General features: G+C 42.5%; 1 protein-coding gene across 5 annotated transcripts in view; it reads right to left on the bottom strand.

Moving 5' to 3' along the window:
* The window catches only part of BLOC1S5 (biogenesis of lysosomal organelles complex 1 subunit 5), a 107,007-nt gene that overhangs the window by 21,618 nt on the left and 64,132 nt on the right, over positions 1-21,257 (bottom strand). For 3 of the 5 annotated variants that reach the window (XR_009565766.1, XM_060307652.1, XM_060307650.1), the window contains exon 5: positions 8,711-8,888. Coding sequence is in view for 4 of the 5 variants with exons in the window: in XM_060307652.1 (XP_060163635.1) it covers positions 8,718-8,888 (171 nt within the window). In the remaining variant the exon portion in view is untranslated. Of the gene's footprint in view, positions 1-8,152; positions 8,436-8,522; positions 8,889-21,257 lie in introns of those variants that run through there. The other 2 variants (XM_060307651.2, XM_060307649.2) reach the window with 2 other exon arrangements.

Here is a 21,257-nt window from a genome sequence, read left to right as displayed (position 1 = left end):
AAATCACATATTTTATAAGGGGCTAGTATCCAGAACATATAAGGAACTCTTAATAAGAACTTAACAATAAAAACACAAAAAAATCCAATATAAAAATAGGCAAGGTATCTGAATATACATTTCTCCTAAGAATATATACAATGGCTCATAAACACATGAAAAGATGCTGAACATCATTAGTCACTAGGAAAATACAAATCAAACCCACGATAAGATACTACTTCACATCCACAAGAATCGCTATAAAGAAAAAGTCAGAAGACAACAAGTGTTGACGAGGATGTGGAGAAATCAGAACCCTCCTAAACTGCTAATGCAAATGTAAAACGGTGCAGCTACTTTGGAAAACAGTGTGGTAGTTCCTCAAAGGGTTAAATGTAGAGGTAGAATATAACTCAGAAATCCCACTCCTAGGTATCTATCCAAGAGAAATGAAAACATACGCCCACAAAATCTCTTTCATAAATGCTTATATCAGCATTGTTTGTAAAAGCCAAAAGGTGGAAACAACCCAAATGGCTATCAACAGACGAATGGATAAATAAAATGTAATATTCATACAGTGCAATGTTATTTGGACAAAAAAGGAACAAAATACTGGTATGTGTTACAACATGAATGACCCTTGAAAACATTCTGTGAAAGGAAAGAAGTCAATCACGAAAGACTTCATATTATATGATACCATTTATAGAAAATGTCCCAAACAGGCAAATCTACAGAGACAGAAAGTAGATGAGTGGTTGCTTAGGGATGCAGGGGAATGAATGGATAAGGGGATTGGGGGTGGTGGCAGCTAAGGAGTGCAGGTTTTCTCTTAGAGGTGATGAAAATGTTCTAAAATTGATTGTGGTGATGGCCGCACATATCTGTGAATATACAAAAAAACATTGAATTGGGCACTTTAAAAGGGTGGGTCATACGGTATGTGAACTATATGTCAATAACACTGTTATTTAAAAAACAATCTGGCTGATCTTGCCACAAATTATAAGACTAGTGGAACTGGACTGAGAAAAATAACCCATGCCTCTCTCAAATTATGACAGCTCTATCATGTTTGGAAGAAGATAGGCCAATATGTCATTCCTACTTCACTGTCTGAAACCTGGAATAGAAGCCTGAACTCTCGCATCTGGTCATCTCCTCTTTGGTTGTCATGCTTCAGAATAGCTGAGCAAAGTCCCCCTTCTCATCCCGCAGCTCTCTTTCTACAGTCATCCAAAGACAGTAACAACTGGAAGAAGAAACTCAGCACAGGAATTGATGGGTGGTGGGGGTGATATAGTCTAGAGAAATGTTTGAATTACAAAACAAACAAACGAAAACAACCTCACTTGAATTCTGGATAGGAAAAATATATTTCCTAGAAAGAGTAAAAAATCTGACTTTAGCTCTGTAATCGTTTCCCATGAGAAGGCAAAAAATGAATATACTCAGAGATTAATCAGTAAGAATCAAGGGCGGATCCAGGCTTTGTGGATTCTAAAGTACAATCTGGGGAACTTTCAAAAGTATGTAGTGTTACGAATGCAAGTTTAGGGATGAGGCACTGGCGGGGGTGTTATGAGTGAGAAAACCTGAAACATAAAATTCACAAGCGTCCTGGAAAAGCTAATTCTGGTCTGAATATACATGGCACTCATTTTCTCTTGAAAAATTATTTGGAGATGCTTAAGAAATGAAACCAAAAATGCTGAAAACGAGACTAAAAGCATCAGCTGTGAGCACTAAGTCAGTTAAAGGTAGAGTTGTAGAAAATACTGTCACAAATATGGTTGCTAAACTCAAGGCCAATGTGAAACATAACATCTGAAAATTAACATGCATTCACCTACAAAAACTATAAAATAGTAACAATAACCTCAATTTCAAACTCCTATTTATATTAAAGAAGATCAGTATCTGAGGTGAAAGTACAGGGTAAAGATGAAGAAGCAAAAATAATTTAAATTTCAAGTCTTACATGGGAATTATAGGCAGGAGGGTAGGTCAAAAAGCATCTTTTTAATTTTTAAATTTTACAGTCAGAAAATATAGATTGGAGACTATGTTTTGAAAAACATTAAAGACAAGCCCTAATAAAAAAGAGTATGTATCTGCCAAATGACTGGGATAGTTAAAGTCAAAGAAAGTTTGGGGTTAAAAAGTAAAAGCCAAACATACACTGCTTACAAGAAACACAACTAAAACGGACCCACACGGCACCGTTAAAAACAAAAGGATAGAGCAGCCGCTGTGGAAAAGTGTGGCAGTTCCTCCAAAAGTTAAACATAGAACTTTATATGTTCCATGTGATCCAGCAATTCCAGGCAGATACCCCAAAAATTCAAAGCAGGGACTCAAACAGATACTTGTATACCAGTGTTCATAGCACCATAATTCACAAGAGCCAATGGTGGAAACAACCCAACTGTCCACTGACAGATGAATGGATAAACAAAATATAAATATACATACAATGGAATATTAGTTATCCATAAAAAGGAATGAAATTTTGACATATGCTACATCATGGATGGCCCTGGAAAACATTATGCTAAGTGAAACAGACACAAAAGGACAAATACTGTATGAGTCCACTTCTATGAGATACCGAGAAAATGCAAGTTCATAGAGACAGAAAGTAGAACAGAGGTTACCAGCGGCTGGAAGGAGAGGGAATGCAGAGTTAGTGTTTCATGGGGACAGAGTTTCTGTGTGGGATTATGAAGATGGATAGTGGTGATGGTTTACAACATTGTGAATGTACTTAATGCCAATAACTTCTACACTTAAAAATGGTTAAAATGGCAAATTTTATGTTATGTATATCTTACTACAATTAAAAAACAACAACAATGGGGAGATGATATTTCAGGCATACAAAAACCAAAAGAAATCAGGGACAACAATATGAATTTGACACCAGGCAGAATTCAAAATGCATCAAAGAGAATAAAAAGTGTCTTTGAAAAAATGCAAAATACCTAAAGAGGATATAATAAGTACTAGTTTGCATTAAAAAGAACTATTTGGAAATTCCAAAAGTCATTCTCCCGAATGACTTTAACAAGTGGTTAAAACAATATAACACCATAATTATAACTATTCTGAAAAACATCTAAAAAAGAGGAAGTTAAATGTTAAGATGCACTGAATTTCAGCTGCAGCTTCCAATGTGGCAAAAGTGTGCTCTTCCACTTCAGCTTTGCTCTTGGGCATATGCAAGGCCAAAGAGCTGAATTCTATTTCATTTTTACTCTTCCTTGACTTGAGAATGACCATGTGCCCAAAATTTCTAATTAGCATCACGTCGATTTAAAATAAGACATGTCAGGGACTTCCCTGGTGGCTCAGAATCCACCTGCCAATGCAGGGGCCATGGGTTCAGTCCCTGGTCCAGGAAGATCCCACATGCTGCGGAGCAACTAAGCCTGTGCGCCACAACTACTGAGCCTGCGCTCTAGAGCCTGCGAGCCACAACTACTGAAGCCCACGCGCCTAGAGCCCGTGTTCCGCAACATGAGAAGCCACTGCAATGAGACGCCCGCGCACCACAACGAAGAGTAGCCCCCGCTCGCCGCAACTAGAGAAAGCACCCGCACAGCAATGAAGACCCAATGCAGCCAGAAATAAATAAATGAAATAAATTTATGAAGTAAAATAAGACATGTCAGTGTCAGTCCAAGTTATTGGTAATATCTGATTACTCACTTAATAAAACTTAGATGAAAATTTTGTGTACTTTATAGGTTGAAATTTTACTGGTCAGTTAAAATATAAACGTATAGTTGCTATGCAAGAGTAAAATGGTATAATTAATGATGTCCATGAAAACCATTAATTTATGTACAAAAAAGAACAAAACGACGCTCAAATAGTTAAATACATAGAGAACAAAGCTGGCAATCGAAACAGTTGTGGAAGAGAGTGGACTAGGTAGATATTGGGAAAACATTAATTCTTTTTTAGCCAACCCATTTCATAAAATTTTCAAGAAGAATATAATGGAGATTAGATCATCAGCCTATTTTCTTAATAAAAGTTAGTATTTATAATTAAAAAATATATATCAATATGTTTGTTTGTTTTAAATTTCATTTTGGCCAAAGAGAAAATCCTATTTGGCAATTCTTCACATCTTACGAAGATGAATTAAAAACAGAATGTCCATTTTCACCCCATCAGATTTTCACAAGGAGGAAAAACACTTAAATCATGTACAATATCACCCATGATAAATCCTATTCGAACCAGATAAAATAAAGAATATAAGAAATGAAGAAAAGAGGAAAGCATTAGAGCAAAATGTTGGACCCGCAAATCTCTGCCTTTTCTTTGGCCTCTCTTGAAAGTACGTGTCCATTTCATACTGCAAATATGCATCACAGTGACTCAGGAGCAAACCAGTGGCTGACAGGGCTGAGAAGTGATGGTGCTTCCACTATAATGTCAGTATTAACATTTGTCAACAGAGAAATGTATAATAATAAAGTTGTACTAAATAGCAAATGCTGGAGAGGGTGTGGAGAAAAGGGAACCCTCCTACACAGTTGGTGGGAATGTAAATTGGTGCAGCCACTGTGGAGAACAGTATTGAGGTTCCTCAGAAAACTGAAAACAGACTTGCCATGTGATGCAGTAATCTCACTCCTGGGCGTATACCTGGACAAAACTACAATTCAAAAAGATACATGCACCCCTATGTTCATAGCAGCACTATTCACAATAGCCAAGACAGGGAAACAACCTAAATGTCCATCGACAGATGAATGGACAAAGAAGATGTGGTGCATATATACAATGGAATATTAGCCATAAAAAACAATGAAATAATGCCATTTGCAGCAACATGGATGGACCTAGAGATTATCATACTAAGTGAAGTAAGTCAGAGAAAGACAAATATCATATGATATCCCGTAAGATATGAAACAAATGAACTTATCTCAGAAACAGACTCACAGACACAGATAACAGACTTGTGGTTGCCAAGAGGGAGAGGGTGTTGGGGGAGGGATGGAGTGGGAGTTTGGGGTTAGAAGATGCAAACTATTACATATAGAACTGATGGGCCTACTGTAGAGCATAGGGAACGAGGGCCTACTGTAGAGTACAGGGAACTATATTCCATATACTGGGATAAACCATAATGGAAAAGAACATGAAGAAGAATATATATATATATGTATGTATGTATAACTGAGTCACTTTGCTGTACAGCAGAAATTAACACAACATTGTAAATCAACTATACTTCAATAAAATAAATTAAAAAAAATAAAGTTGCACTAAGTAAAAACACGAAAATAAAAAATACAATTCAGGGCTTCTTATTTCTCCCGATGTATCACTTGCTCACTCTCTCTCCTCTGTCTTCTCGCCAATGTGGCAGCCAGACAGGCCACTGCTGGTCTGTTAGAAACGTCCTGGGGCGGAACCCTGGACCCGCTCAGTGCTCGTCACCGGGGCCAGTGCTTCCTGCCTGCTCTTCCTCCTCTTCTGGATCACTAGAGTGGGACGATGGGAAACTTGCTCGGTTCTACCCTTTCTCAATTACCCAGGAGATGATGCGCAACCCAGACCCAGCTCGGCCTACTGCCATTCCACCCTGCAGGGCAAAGTCCCAGATGAAATTAAACTTGACTTTCCTTTGTTTCACTTTGCTGTTGCACCCTGTTCTTATATTTCCGTTGGAGTCTCTTCAGAAAAGAGGGCTGACTGAACCACAGCCCGATTTGGAGATTTCTGGGTTTCCCAGCCAAATAAAATATTAAAACAATCTTAAAAACCATCTCCCTGATTTTTTTTTCACTTTCTAAAAATAATCAGAAAATTCACTAAAATTATAAGAGGAGTCTATATAACTGCATGCTTACAGATTCAACAAACTCATTGAGATGGAAAACATTTCTAGAAAAAATGTTACCAAAACTGATGAAATTCTGAATAGGCCAAATATCAAGAAAAAATGTAGACAGTCATCAAAGAGTCCTCCCAATCGGCTCTATATTTCTACTGGTGAATCTTATCCAATTCACAAAGAAAAAAAATCCTGTAGTATAAAAGCTGCTCCCAAATATGGAAGATAGAAAGCTATTTATTCATGTCCAGAAAGCAAAGGTAACACTCATGTTAAAATTATTATTATTGAAAAATAGTAAAAATAAAACAGACTGATCTGTCTATTGTTAATGGAGTTAACTCCAAGTTCCATGAAGTGCAGTCCTGAGTATTAGTTTAAGTAGTGAGTTCTTTCCCAGATGGTTGTGTTCACCCATATAAATGCTGGTGGCTTTAAGGTACAAAAGAAGGTATCGCGGTCTTTAGAAGAAGGGCAGCAGCCAGCTAAAGGTGAGTGTACGTAGTAAGGACCCAACTCTGGGGTTCTAGAGGGTCACGATCTCTCATCAAGCAGAGGCTGTGACCACTAAATCACTTTCTCCAGGGAGAAGTTACAATCCTAAAACAGTTTTAATCTCACTATCAGAGTCTGTATTTCAGAATGTCATATTTAAAGCAATTCTAAGACATACGATATTGCCATCCTTTGCAGACCCCTCACGTAAACAAGAAAGTAATTCACCCAAGAGAGAAAGAATATCCTCTCAGATGGAAGACAAGGAAAAATTAGGGCACGCTAAAATGGAATGCAAACGGGAGTCCCCAGAAAATGAAACCTAACATTCAGATGTCAGACGTCTATGCTCTAGGAAGGGAAGCGGGCACTGCAGACTGTTTTGAGCAATGCGGACGCAGTGGGGGGCTGCCCGGGAACCTGGGGCACCAGGAGCCCCGCAGAGGTACCATGGGGGCCAGGTTCTCAGGCGAACTGTCAGAGCAAAGCAGAAACAGCCCCAAGACCAAGAATCAAGACATCAAATGAACCAGGAACACAAAAGTGAGAAGTCATGAAGTGTCTCACTCCAGGCTGCAGTGGAGTCTGGCCTATGGGATACCATCCCTCTCCTGTTCCCACTCTCGGCCCGCTCCCACCCCAAACATGCTGTCCTACTGAGGAGGAAGGGCAGGGGCTGGGCGGGAAGGCCTGGAGTTTACTTCTATAGCCTGGAACACTGAGATTAATAAAGCTAAATATTTTAGACAGTGAAACAAATACATACCTTCAGTTAAAGTGCCTATGTGTGGTATTGCACTAGTCATTCTGCAAATATTTCAGGGTCTTCTAGGTATTCATTCATTTAGAGACAAGACAGAGTTGCTGTCCACAAGTGGAAGATGCAGAAAAATAATGAACAGACAACCCAGCCATAAAATGGATGAAGTTCTGGGCTTCCCTGGTGGCGCAGTGTTTGAGAGTCCGCCTGCCGATGCAGGGGATGTGGGTTTGTGCCCCGGTCCGGGAAGATCCCACATGCCGCGGAGCGGCTGGGCCCGTGAGCCACGGCCGCTGAGCCTGCGCATCCGGAGCCTGTGCTCCACAATGGGAGAGGCCACAGCAGTGGGAGGCCTGCGTACCGCCAAAAAAAAAAAAAAAAAAAAAAAACGATGAAGTTCTGCCATTTGCAATAACATGGATGGACTTGGAGGGCATGATGCTCACTGAAATGTCAGACAGAGGACAAATACTATAGGATGTCACTTACATGTGGAATCTAAATATCAAAACAAACTGGTGAATGTAACAGAAAGGAAACACACTCACAGATATAGAGAACAAACTAGTGGTTACAAGTCCTCAATTCACAAAAATTAATTTAAGACAGTTCTTTGACCTAAGTGCACAAGTTAAAAATACAAAACGTGTAAAAGAAAACACAGAAGTTTTGCATGTGTCCTAATATGGTCAAATCCTTGGACCTTTATCTAGGGAATTGACTTCAAACACACTTTGAGCGTTTGCTCAAAACTATTTAGATGAACACTCAAAATGGGAAAAATTGGGGCTTCCCTGGTGGCGCAGCGGTTGAGAGCCCGCCTGCCGATGCAGGGCACACGGGTTCGTGCCCCGGTCCGGGAGGATCCCACATACCGCGGAGCGGCTGGGCCCGTGAGCCTGTGGCTGGCCGCTGAGCCTGCGCGTCCGGAGCCTGTGCTCCGCGACGGGAGAGGCCACAGCGGTGAGAGGCCCGCGTACCGCAAAAAAAAAAAAAAAAAAAGGTTAGGTTTTGATGAATGAAACCTATGAGTGTTTATCGGATACTGACAAAGACCACAGAGGTGGCTGGAGGATACCGCAGTCGGCGTGAGGGTGGATTGATTCCTGGCTCTACCGGCCTGTGAAGCTTGGATGAGTTAGGTAATCTTCCTAAGCCTTCTCTTCATCTACCTGGTAAGTTTTTGAGGGTTAAGGTACATGGGAGAATCCATGTAAAGCTTTTAGAACAGTGGCCGTTATCAAATAATACTCAGTGTAAACACAAAATGCTATTATTAGTGTCACAGGACCTTTGGATGAGTGTTCTGTTTTCCACATAGCCGCCTTTCCCAGGCTGTAAAGACACAGAAATACGTGTGAATTACCAATAACACCAAGAATATATATTCCCATTCACACACATTCACACACATTCCACATGTTTTTAGGAACATAAGTGGTTGTTTTTATAGAGAGTAGAGCCATAAAAGCAAATTTAAAAGGTTGGGGTAGCATGTGGTGGATACCATCCCAGGTTTCATCAGGGGAAAAGGTCACGATGGGAGGAGAGAGCACACTGAAGGAAGGGGTTTAGGATGCGACAGTGTGAGAGACACAGAGACAACTTACAAAGAATTCAGGAGGAGGAAAAGCAAGTTGCTGAGGGGACCTGAAGAAACTTCATGTGAAAATTATTCCCTGGGAATTCCCTGGCGGTGCAGGTGGTAGGATTCGGCGCTTTCACTGCCGAGGGTTGGGGTTCGATCCTTGGTCGGGGAACTAAGATCCCACAAGCCTCGCGGCGTGGCTAAGAAACAAAAAGAAAGAAAGAAAATTATTTCCTTAAATCCATGTGTTTGTTTAACCCAGAGATAAGATAGAAGGGTGTTTTCAACCCAGAAGAAAAATTGGACCTTTTCTGTACGTCCCTTCCCTTCTCCCCAGACGCAGAGCTATTTCCAGTGGGCAGAGAGAAATTTCAGTTCAATAAGAGAAAACGGTCTAACAGTGAGGGCCATCCAGTACTGGGACAGAGCTTCAGGAGCTAATGAACCCCAGAGGCCTCTGCCTTCTCAGAGGCTTAAGGCGCTGTTGACAGAGAGGTCTTGGGAATTGCTGGCTTGTTTGTTTCTACCTGGAGCACCGCTACCACTTATGCTCTTGAACGTAATACGGTTTTCTGAGCAGCTTTAAATTTAATTACCCGTGAACAGGTTTTTCCTGATATTTAACGAGGTCTTTACAAAATCGGCTCTAGTATAGCTAGGTGGATACCAGTGTTCTGGTTTGGAGTCAATTCCTCTGCTGACTTTCTCTCTCTGTGGATTCACACGGGGCATGGCCATCAATTCAGCAGTAGCTGGAAGGGGAAACACTCCACCTTATCCCTAGGAAACATCCGTGAGAAAGCTCTTTTACTTATTTATTTATTTTTCTGTTTTTAGACTTTTACTTATTTATTCCTAACGTTTTTATTGGAGTATAATTCTTTACAATGGTGTGTTACTTTCCACTTTATAACAAAGTGAATCAGTTATACATATACATATATCCCCATATCTCTTCCCTCTTGCGTCTCCCTCCCTCCCACCCTCCCTATCCCACCCCTCTAGGTGGTCACAAACCACGGAGCTGATCTCCCTGTGCTATGTGACTGCTTCCCACTAGCTATCTATTTTACATTTGGTAGTATATATATGTCCATGCCACTCTCTCACTTCGTCCCAGCTTACCCTTCCCCCTCCCCATGTCCTCAAGTCCATGTTCCAGTAGGTCTGCGTCTTTATTCCTGTCCTGCCCCTAGGTTCTTCATGACCTTTTTTTTTTTTTTAGATTCCATATATATGGGTTAGCATACGGTATTTGTTTTTCTCTTTCTGACTTACTTCACTCTGTATGACAGACTCTAGGTCCATCCACCTCACTACAAATAACTCAATTTCATTTCTTTTTATGGCTGAGTAATATTCCATTGTGTATATGTGCCACATCTTCTTTATCCATTCATCTGTCGATGGACACTTGGGTTGCTTCCACGTCCTGGCTATTGTAAATAGAGCTGCAATGAACATTGTGGTACATGACGTTTTTTGAATCATGATTTTCTCAGGGTATATGCCCAGTAGTGGGATTGCTGGGTCGTATGGTAGTTCTATGAGAAAAGCTCTTTTAATTTCCGTTTCCTTCTACTTCTATTGCTCAGAGATCAGAATGAGATAGAGAAAAAGCGAGAGATTCTTATCAGGCCATGCAGAGGGATGTGGGTGCATAGTGGGCATGGACTGGGTAGAAGGAAAAGAACAGGGAGGCAGAGTGAATTTCCAGACCTGGGTACAAGTATAGATAAAAAGGTATTTTATAATCTATTACATTAATTTGGATGAAATACAGCATTGTCCTGATGAATCAGAGCAGACGACTGGAAACTGACATACCTGTTATTTCAAATGAGTTATGATTAAGAACTACAACGAAAGTGTATCTTTGAGCTGGATATTACATTGACTTGAGACTTCAAACAGAGCTCCTTATAAAACATTCTGAGAAAGTTGCCTTTGGTGTTGAAAGTTCCCATATTTGGTTTCAGGCCAAAAGTGACTTTTTCCCCCCTGCATGATTTAATAATAAGGCATTCAGTCATCCGGGGGCTGCCTGCCTGTGAAAAAGCACCACGGGCCTTGCAGGGCGCTCCCCACCCCCAAACATTCTTCACATTTCACTGTCACTGCCCTGCCGGTTCCTATTAATCCCAAGAGGGGTGCTCCCTACCAAGACCCCTGAATGCAGAAGACCTCAAGGAGGGCCCTGAGGCTGACTGCGGCCTTGTGTGGAAATAGAGACTCACCACCCTAAATAAACAGAAGGGAGGTTTATTTATGGAGAGAGGGAGGGGGGCCATGGAATCTGAAGGAGCAGAAGCGGAGAGGTTCATTCCTGAGCCCTCACTTTAGTAGGGAACCAGTGTGGGCCCCTGGAGGCTCTCTTAGGGACAGTAAGGAAGGGGACGCAGGAGGACACAGCAACCGGATTGTGTGGCCTTATCACACTGAGCCTCCAGGAAAGAATGCTGGGCTCCTTCAAAGCACAGAGCTTCTCTAATGGGAACCAGGAGCCAATCAAGCTGAACAAAGTTGGGCCCAATTTCTCTAACTTCAGAGTTAAGGGCAAGCGGTCCTTTGTGGTCCTGAAACAGGTCTGTTCGCCTCCAAATCCCATGTTCTCAACTACCACACTTCCCTGGCTTCTGCGCAGTGTAATCCTAGAATCCTCCCAGAGCATCCAACCACCCGTCCCCCCAGCACTCTCTATCATGTTAGCCTAGTTTAATACTGTTTTCATAGCACTTAGCACATCTTGAAATTCTCTTGTATATCCGTCTACTTACCTCCCCTACCACCAGACTGGGATCTCCCAGAGGGAAGGGGCTGTGCTTTGTTAAATGCTGCTCTATCCTGATGCTAGAACAGTGCCTGGCCTAGAGGAAGTGCTCAAGAGATCGGGGACGAGTGAATCAGTGAACGATCAAGTGAATGAATGGATGCACTAAAGAAGTGGGGTAGGAAATTTTGATTGGTGGGATGTATAAAATAGAATACCAAGGAAAAGGAAAGGAAAATTGAGATTAGTCTGTTTGCAACCTACAATCACCTACTGCTTGCCAGCTCTCCCTGCCACTCCCAAGCCACCCAGCCCCACCTCAGGGTTCAGTCCCTAAACCTGCCTTGCGAGATACCTAGTGGCAGTGTGGTCAAGGGCACAGGGAGGAGGCTCCCTTGGAACATGACTGATGACCTTTGATTCTGAAGGGCTGAGGATGACTGTGATCCGGCTATAATCTAGCCCCGAAATTCTCAACCAGAGGGGACCTCCCGGCATCTCTGGGGCAAGAGACGCAGTGAGGAAGTGTGTGGAGTTTAACACGGTCTGGGTCCTCATGACTTGTTCACTTTTGGATCTTTTAACACATTATCAGGGAGCCTATGTTCAAAAAAAGCTGTAAAGTGACCTAAACAATGGGATCGGACAAGACTTAACAGAAAATCTTAATAACCAGAGAGAGTCGAGGATGAACCCGAAACTTGGAGTTTCAACGCACAGAAGGACAGTGGTTTCTATAAACCATGATGGGGGATTTAGGACAAGCTAATTCAGGGGATGAAGCTAAGCATAATTTGGAATTTGCTGAGCTGCAGATGGCAGGAGGACATCCTGAGGAGCCTGCGGTGGAATGCAAGTAAGCCAGTGAGAAGGACAGAGCTAGAGACACAAGCTAGAACCTTACACAGAATCTGGACCATGCCCCGTGGTACCAGAATATATACATATGGTCTTTGTCCCTAGTTCCTGGCCCAGAGATCCAGAAATCCTTGAAATTTCCAGAGTGACAGAAGTGTCTTTGTTATGCTAATGAGATGACTCAAGGGGGGGCGTCCCTAGAGAGCTTCAGGTTGGGGCTGGTCACCAGCAGGACCAATCACTTGATCAGAGGGTTGGGACTGAGAACCAGCTCAACCTCCAGGAAGGGGGACTGGAGATGGAGTTCAATCATGTGGTCAATGATTTAATCAATCGCACCTACTTAATAAGACCACCCCCTAAACCCTGGGGCTTCCTGGTTGGTGAACACCCTGATGTGCAGGGAGGGGGCCCACCCAGATTCCACGTGGAGAGGCACAAAGGCTCTGTGTCTAAGGCCCTCCCAGACCTGGCCCTGGGTGTCTCTTGCATTTGTATCCCTTATAATAAAACTGTAATCATAAGTACAGCGCTTTCCTGAGTTCTAGGACTTCTTCTAGGGGAACCCTTTACGTTTATTGCCAGTCTGTCAGAATCGCAGGTGCCTGAGACTTGGGGTTGGTGTCAGAAGAGAGGGCAGGCTTGAGAGACTGAGCCCTTAACCCTGTGGAGTGTGACACTCACTCCAGGTAGCTGGTGTCAGACTGTGTTGCAGGACGCCCGCTTGGCGTGCAAACAGAGCATGTCCGAGTTGCCGCATGTATTACACAACGGTTGTGAAGGTGTTCAGGGATTTTTAGAAGCCTAGCTCCAAATGGAAACGTTACTGAATTTTATATTTTCTCTCTCACCATTCTGAGCCATTAACTGACAATAATTAAGAAATACTAAATATCGCAATGGGTGATGATTTTGCATACATTTTATCCAAGAAATACAGAGTTAAGACGATCACCCTCATATGGGACACTCCGCTGAGGGCAATCACGAAATCAGAAAGGAAAAAACTTAATCTTCCAACTTTAATATGTAAAATGACAGACTCTGAGGAAATATAGGAAAATTTATCTCTGCTTAATTCTGGGCCTCTTTATTCCATTAATGTTAGGATGCCACTGATTTTTAAGATGATGAGTTTATAACAGACGTTTGGGGGAGATGGGGAAGGAAAGTAACACCGTCACATTAAATACAGAGATCCACTGTAAGATGCTATTCATTTCAGAAATGTAATACGTAAGAAAATAATCAAGTGCATCTCAGATTTGAGAAAATATGGCAATATAGTAGTAATTAAGATTGTCTTTGCTTCCCTTTAACTTTCAGATGATTTGCCTTAAAGGTGTTCAGTGTCATCACTTTTCCCTTATCCATTTTCTGTTCTAAAATATTACTGTCTCAAAGCACAATTGTTTATTAAAAAAAACTGTCTAGATGGGGGATAATGTGGCTGAGATAAAACAAGGATAAGATAAAACTGAGATAAAACTGTCTAGATGGGGGATAATGTGGCTGAGATAAAACAAGGGCCTATTTCACTCCATTACAAGCATTCTGAAAATCAAAAAAAAATTAACTTATCACATTAACTGAATTTTGGAAAATAATTCTTCACCAATTACCCGTTAGTATCTTCTGTACTGACAGAAACCAGCTTTGTCTCATATACACACATAAACTGCAGGCCTTCCATGGAGGGGGCAGGTATCTGGATTGCTACCTCCTTTCCCACCTGCCCTCCAGATGGCCGGCCCAAGGGAGGTAGAGCCATAAGATTCAGAATTCTCTTTTTAGGGCTCTGTGCACTGAAATCCCCTCCTAACAAGGCAGTCAGTGCTATACCTTCTGACCTTGAAATTTCTGAGTTATCTATATGAAGTTAGTGAAATGCCCAGTGCAAGAAATGGGCTGCTATTGATATCAGATAGCTAACCACAATCTTAAACAGACCAACAGGCTAATGACAAAAATGCTTCACCCAAGATGTGTGGTCCTGGACGCAAGAGAAGGGGATATGGGGATATATGTATACACATGGCTCATTCACTCTGTTATACGGCAGAAACTAACACAACATTGTAAAGCAATTATACTCCAATAAAGATGTTAAAAACATAAATTTAAAAAAAATTACCTAAAAAAAAAAAAAAGATGTGTGGTCCTTACCCTAACCGAAGCTATCTGTAGCTAAACCTTATCTTCACCTGCCAAAATCTTACTGAAAATATTTTGCAGAGGAGCCAGGAAACATGGCTTTCATTGAGGTAAGACTCCTACTCTGAGATCCCTCTCTTCAGGGGATTTAAATGACCAACGTACAAAAACAAACCCATCCACATATTAAGAAGAAAGGAGTGCTGTAAAATCCAGAGGGATATTTTTAGGTGACCTAGCACAACCCCTGGAGATGATGCTGATTAGTTTACAATAACTGACAGAACAAGAGTGGGTGTTAGGTGAGGGGAAAGAGTATACTGTATTTACAGACAGTGTCATTAAGTTACTTACCATTGACAAGGGAGCTTTCACGTTGGAATCTTGAATCGCTCTGTAAACATCAATTATGTATCAAGATTCCTATAACGCAGCTCTGACATCTGCTTTTGAGTCCTTGTTGAAGAACAAGCTCTGTGACTTTGAAAGAGAACTCAGATGACTTGCTCTCCACTGCCCTCTCTCAAATGAATAAAGCTTATTGGCACTCACACGCTACACAGGACTTGTAGTTTAAGTGATTTACAGTACAGTGTTGAACTTATTACTAAAACAATTATTCCTTTATTGCTGTTTTAATTATCACTCTAAAAAGCTCTGTGAGACAAGGAAGGAAATTTTCATCAGAAATTGACCACAGAAACTGGCAAGGGTGGCGCCACTTGGTGCATCTAACCTCTGAAGCTGAAACAGCCTGCAGAGCAACGTGTACCATCCCGACATTTAACGACAAGGGAGGTGAGTCTAGTTTCAGATGCCCTTCCGGCAGCTCAGAATAAGCAGGTCCAGCCTCCTAGAAACCCTCAACTACATCTCTAGGTAATCAAAGCCACCCCTTGAGAATGAAGGATGTGTCAGACACGGAGAGGGTGATTTATAAGACAATCAAACACTCATCTCATCACACCATCATGTAGTTTTTAACCAAAGCAACTGAAAATGAACAGATTCTCTCTTTCAGATGAGTTGCTTGCATTGATAGTTTTTTTGTTGGTGGTGGTTTTTTTAAAAAATCACATCTCTGGAAATCCTTCCCTGCAGCATAAACCATTAAGTATCCTTTACAGGACTCAGGAATGAACTCAATCCTCCTGGCTGACTTAGGAACACTGGCACGTGTTGACGGCCGGGTCCCGGCACCAGGAAACCATGTGCTAACTGGCTGCTCTATCCCTCTTTCCTCTTCAGCGTCTGCCAGGTGGAGCCCCGACTTCCAGGGCGATTCTGGCTCTTGGTCGCATCCTGCCTGTTATCTCTGTCTGGCAAACAACTACTCCGTGCTTCCAGAACAGGCACCGGTGATAAGTTATTCTCAGCCCGCTCTGCCAGAAGTTTTTTTGGCCGACAGGCTGAGGAAGACCATTGTTGTTGCTGGCTGTTATCTCTTGCCGGCTCTGCTTGGCAGATGTGCGACTCCGTCTCTCTGGTGTGGAAACAGGGAGCTCGACTCTGGATGAGTCAATACACTAATAAACAAGGGGCACGGAGGAAATAGCAACCAGTCTTGAAAACAGAAAAAGAAACACGTGGAGGTTTACTGGATGCCGAGATGTTTGTCCTCCACAGCGTGCCTCTGCTTTATCTCGCTTCACAGCCTTCCTATCAAAGAAATGGGGAAGTTCATCGTGTATCAAGTGCGAATTGGCTGTAATGTTTGTGCGTTACTTACATAGCACGGAAAGTATTTTTTGGTGCTGGGGAGTGCTGTTTTCTTCCATGGCAAATTTATATCTTCGTCATTCATCTCCCCTTTGGTCGGACCCCATATTCTAGGAAGTCCTCAGTCTATCAAGACGTTTACTGTCTCCTGGACTGATCCCCCTGAAATCAGCGAAACCGTCCTGACTGTGGCCTCGGAAGTGCCTGTGGTGAGATAAAAACGGCACGCAGGAACCCTTGCTCTGGGGAAGGCTCTGTCTCTGAGGCAGAAGCACAGGGCAGAGTGGGTGCACGTCGCGTGTCCCTACAAACACGGCACGATGCTGGAGTCCATCACCGGCCACAGGGACCAAGCGCCTCTTGGCCTCTGCACGTGTCACACGGGGGCCAAACACCAGGCTTCAGAGACTCAGCAGGAACCCCGTGGGCCCGCGGGAGATGAGCGCTCAACCTTGACGGTGTGGCGTGTCACAAGTGGAACTCGTGAGGACATGCAGGGGGACGAAGCCTGCTCTAGTCCCAGGACCACCTTCCTCTCAGAGGTCTAGGATCGACAAGAGTGGTGTCACACAGGATTGGGATCACAGGAGAGATGGGACTTCCTTGAGGGACTCAGGGACACCTCATGTCACCCTGTAGCGATACCGTCATATGAGGGTGACCAAATCTCTGTTTCCTCCAGAAAATCCTGGGTTGACCCTGGCATATGTATTCATAATACCATTTTTCTCACTCCAAAGTGTCTTTATTTGGATGATAAGCCCTCCCATCAGTCCACACCCTATCAGGGCTCAAGATAAGCTCTCCTAATGCCACAGCTGCAATATTAGGGCCACTCACCACCTGGGCTTTTATTTAATGTGGTTTCAACAAACATTTGTTCAGCACCACGGGGTACACCAGCGGCACACCAGCCGCTGTGCCAGGCGGAGGGATAAGGACATGAATGTGAGACAGATGCAGGGTAGATGACCACCCTGTGTGAAACGCACAGCCGAGGGACGCACAAAATAGGACCTGGGCGCTGCTGAGGCGTCAGCTTAGGGAAGAGCTGCCCGCCCACTTGGAGAATCAGCTGGGGCTCATGCCGGCCCACAGGTGGGGTGGCGGTGGTGGCGTGAGTGGTGGGACCAGAGAGAAAACCATAAATCCGTGGGGCACACGTGTTTCTTGCTGTGCCCCGGGAGCCTCATCAGCACTGGAGGGCAGAGCGTAAACAGGGGCACAGGAGCCCCTGCATTTTCCCCTAAAGATATGCACAGTTTTTATTTTCAATATTTACTTCTGTCGGTGCTTGGCTACTACCAAGTAAATAAAGTAAGTCCACTCTTCTTTACGACTGAAGATCAACATGGGAAACTTCTCCCTCGCTCGTCCTTCCTCATTCCCACTGGCAGCAGACCATCCTCCTGGCGTTCTCATCAGCCGTCAGCACTGATGCAACACTGAACACGTATGGGTTTTTCTCATTATCTTTTCAGTGGCTGAGTGAACGTGCCTGCATTTTTTTTTTCAGGATTTTATATTATTTGTGTGTGTGTCTCCATATAAAGTTTATTTTTTAACATCTTTATTGGAGTGTAATTGCTTTACAATGGTGTGTTAGTTTCTGCTTTATAACAAAGTGAATCAGTTATACATATACATATATCCCCACATCTCTTCCCTCTTGCGTCTCCCTCCCTCCCACCCTCCCTATCCCACCCCTCTAGGTGGTCACAGAGCACCGAGCTGATCTCCCTGTGCTATGCGGCTGCTTCCCACTAGCTGTCTATTTTACGTTTGGTAGTGTATATATGTCCATCATGCCTGCACTTTTAAACGTTGCTTACGTTCACCCTTTCTACGTAGAACGTCCTTAACCGTCTCCTTCATTTGTTGAAAAGCCGATCACACTTTAAGACTCAATGCATATGTCGACTCCTGAGAGAAAGCAATCCCGAGTCCACAGCTAGACTCCAAATTCCGGGACACCCAACTCTGTCTCCGAGTCACCTTTCCAATTTTAGTATTTAGCCTAGAGTTCAGCAAATGATAAATCCTAGTTTGAATAAACATAATCATAGGGTTTTATCTTTTAAAAGTGTACAGCTCAGTGAATCATCCAGAGAGAACAGTCCTGCATGACTATCACCCTGTCAAGACTTAGAACATTACCGCCACCCCACAAGCCCCAATCCCTACATTCTCCCACCTCCCCAAGGATACCACTATTTCGACTTCTATCACCACCAGGTATTAGTTTTACTGTTTTGAACATGATATCAATGGAGTCATATCGTGTATATAATTTTATATTTAGCTTGTTTCACTCACATTACGTTTGTGAGGTCCATCTACACTATTATATGTAGCTGAGTTAGTTCATCTGGGGGGCAGTATATTACCTCACTGCATGAACATATACCACAGTTTATGTACCCATTCTGTTGATGTTTATTTGCGTTCCTTCCAGTTTGGTGTCTTACAAACCATGCTCTGATAAATAGTCCTGTGTGTGTCTTACGGTACACCTGGGCTCACAGTTCTGTTGGGAATGGACTTGCTAGGTCTTTGAGCAGATCTATGTTCAGTTTTGGTAGATAATGCCCAAGTCTTTCCAGAATGTGCCAGTTTATACTCCTACCTGCAATATATAAATTCCTATTTCTTCACATCTTGACCAGCACTTGGTGGGGCCCGTCCTTTAAACTGCAGCCATTCTGGTGTGTGTGTGTAATAGCGTTGCACTCTAGTTTAATCTGCATTTCCCCATGACTAATGTGAGTGGGCACTTTTTCATATGTTTATCGGCTATTTGGATATTCTCTTTATGGGCTCCATGACTAATCTGTCTGGCTACAAATCCCTTGTTATACATGTTATAAATATGTTCTCCCACTCTGTGGCTTGCCTTTTCACTTTCTAATGTTATTGTTTGAAAACAAAAGTTGTAGATTTTAAGGAAGCCTTGTCATTCATGGTTAAACTTCTGGGATCCTGTGTAAGAAATCTTTCCCTTCAAAACTCATGAAAATATGCTCTTAAATTATCTTCTAGAAGCTTTATAATTTTACCTTTCATATTTAAACCTGCAGCCCATGTGGGATTAATTATTTTTTGCATGGTATGGAAGTTGGGGCCACATTTTATTTTCCATGTGGGTATTCAATTCACCCAGAGCCAATAATTGGAAAGACTGTACTGTTTCCTACTGTTACATTTTTCATGATATCCCCTGCCCCTCACCCTTTTCTGTATTTTCTAAACTTTTATTTTTTCCATGCTTCATTCTGGATATTTTCTTAAGATGTTTCTTTCACTCCACAAGTTCTTGCTTCAGCTGTATCTAATCTGCTAGAAAGCCGACCTTATTTCCTTAAACACATTAGTCAGTTGTTTTAAAGTCTGTGTAAGATAATGTCATTGTCCAGATCCCCTGTGAGTCCATTCCTATTGTGTATTGTCTCTCTTGGGATTTCATCACATCGTCTTAACTCCTGTGTGTGATTATATTTGACTGAATTATGGAAATTTTATATGAAATGTCGTAGAGAGAATTTAAGGCCTCGGATGATGGCTATATTTCTCCAAAGAGGAATATAAATTTGCTCTCAACAGACATCTAGGGCTATAGCAGTTTCAATGATCTTAATCCAAGCTGGGATTGAGGTGATCCACAGAGGAACTACAGTGTCCGTGAGGAATGGTCTATTTCAGTACATACTGACTCCTTTCCAATCTAGAGTGTTTGAGGTATGCCAGCCTGCTGCCATGATGGACCCCAAACTCAATTTCTGGATCCCCAGTCCTGTGAGTTTGTCAAAAACTTTGCTCAGCTTTTCAATCTCTCAGCTACCACTTATGGAACAGGCAGAGGTCCCTAAGGAAAAAATGGGCCCAAATGCTCATTTCTCTGTAATTTTCTTTTCCCTGATCTTGGCACTATAATTATTCACTAACTTGTTTGCACTCCATATATTCAACCAACTAAGAACATATTTTTTTGTTCTCTGAGGGGGGTTGATCTGAATTGACTAGTCTGCCGTTCACCGAAGCAAATCTCTATCATAAAATGTTTTATCACCGCCACATATTACATGCCTATCCATCCATGGTACTATGCTGAGTATAGCAGTGTACATGATACATTTCACGTAAATGACGTGTGCAATTATTTCTAATTCATTACAGAATATATTTGCAGCATCACTTGTTAGAGAGCGTGTCATCACTGTGGGATTTGACAGGATGGAACGGAGCAGACAGTGTACCTTAATCCCACAGACTTTACAGTATGGAGGGATCATTCTTTCTCCCCATATTACAGAGGTAGTAAATGACCCCAGGCAAGGTGAGTAATTTATCCAAGATCATACAACCAGCTAGTGCACAAGTAGATTTTTTAGATCAGTTATCACACTTCCTAGAGCTCTGAGTTCTTCCTTCCATAACAACCTGGTTTGCTGTTTGAAAGCGTCTACTTCTGAGTTGGAATTTCAAGTATGTTGATATTAGGAAGGAAATGAGGTTAGAGCACTTGACCTGATAGGACATTCCAATCATTAGGTACAACTTGAAAAAAAAAAAAAAGGCTTAAAGGCAGAAATAGGTTGATCAGGTGAAGAAACTGATGGATTTGTTTTGATGAGAACAATGAAGAAAGCAGACAGGCTGCCCAGCTCTTAAAAAACATGCAGACGGTGAACGCTGTTAAGGAAGCATCTTAGAAAAGAAAAGCGAGGCTCTTGTTTTGCCATCTGCAAATGGAACTACCCTGTGCTTTAGTTTACAAAGCAATTTTTTTTTTTTTCTGGCCGAGCGCTGAGCAGCGTGTGTGATCTCAGTATGTGGGATCTTAGTTCCCCGACCAGGGATGGAACCCGCACCCCCTGCAGTGGAAGTGCAGAGTCTTAACCACTGGACCACCAGGGAAGTCCCTACAAAGCAGTTTCATGCAACTGACCATAATAATGGTGAAACTGAGCAGGATTCACCGAAGGGAGGCAGTGGGCCACATCACGTCTATCAGTCAGTGCTACGGTAAAATGCAGGTCAAGATGAAAAGGAATGGCCAGGAAGGGAGGAC

This window comes from Globicephala melas, chromosome 11 (assembly GCF_963455315.2).
Source record: "Globicephala melas chromosome 11, mGloMel1.2, whole genome shotgun sequence".
In the NCBI taxonomy this organism is placed as follows: domain Eukaryota; kingdom Metazoa; phylum Chordata; class Mammalia; order Artiodactyla; family Delphinidae; genus Globicephala; species Globicephala melas.
This window is presented reverse-complemented; position numbering and strand designations above follow the sequence as displayed.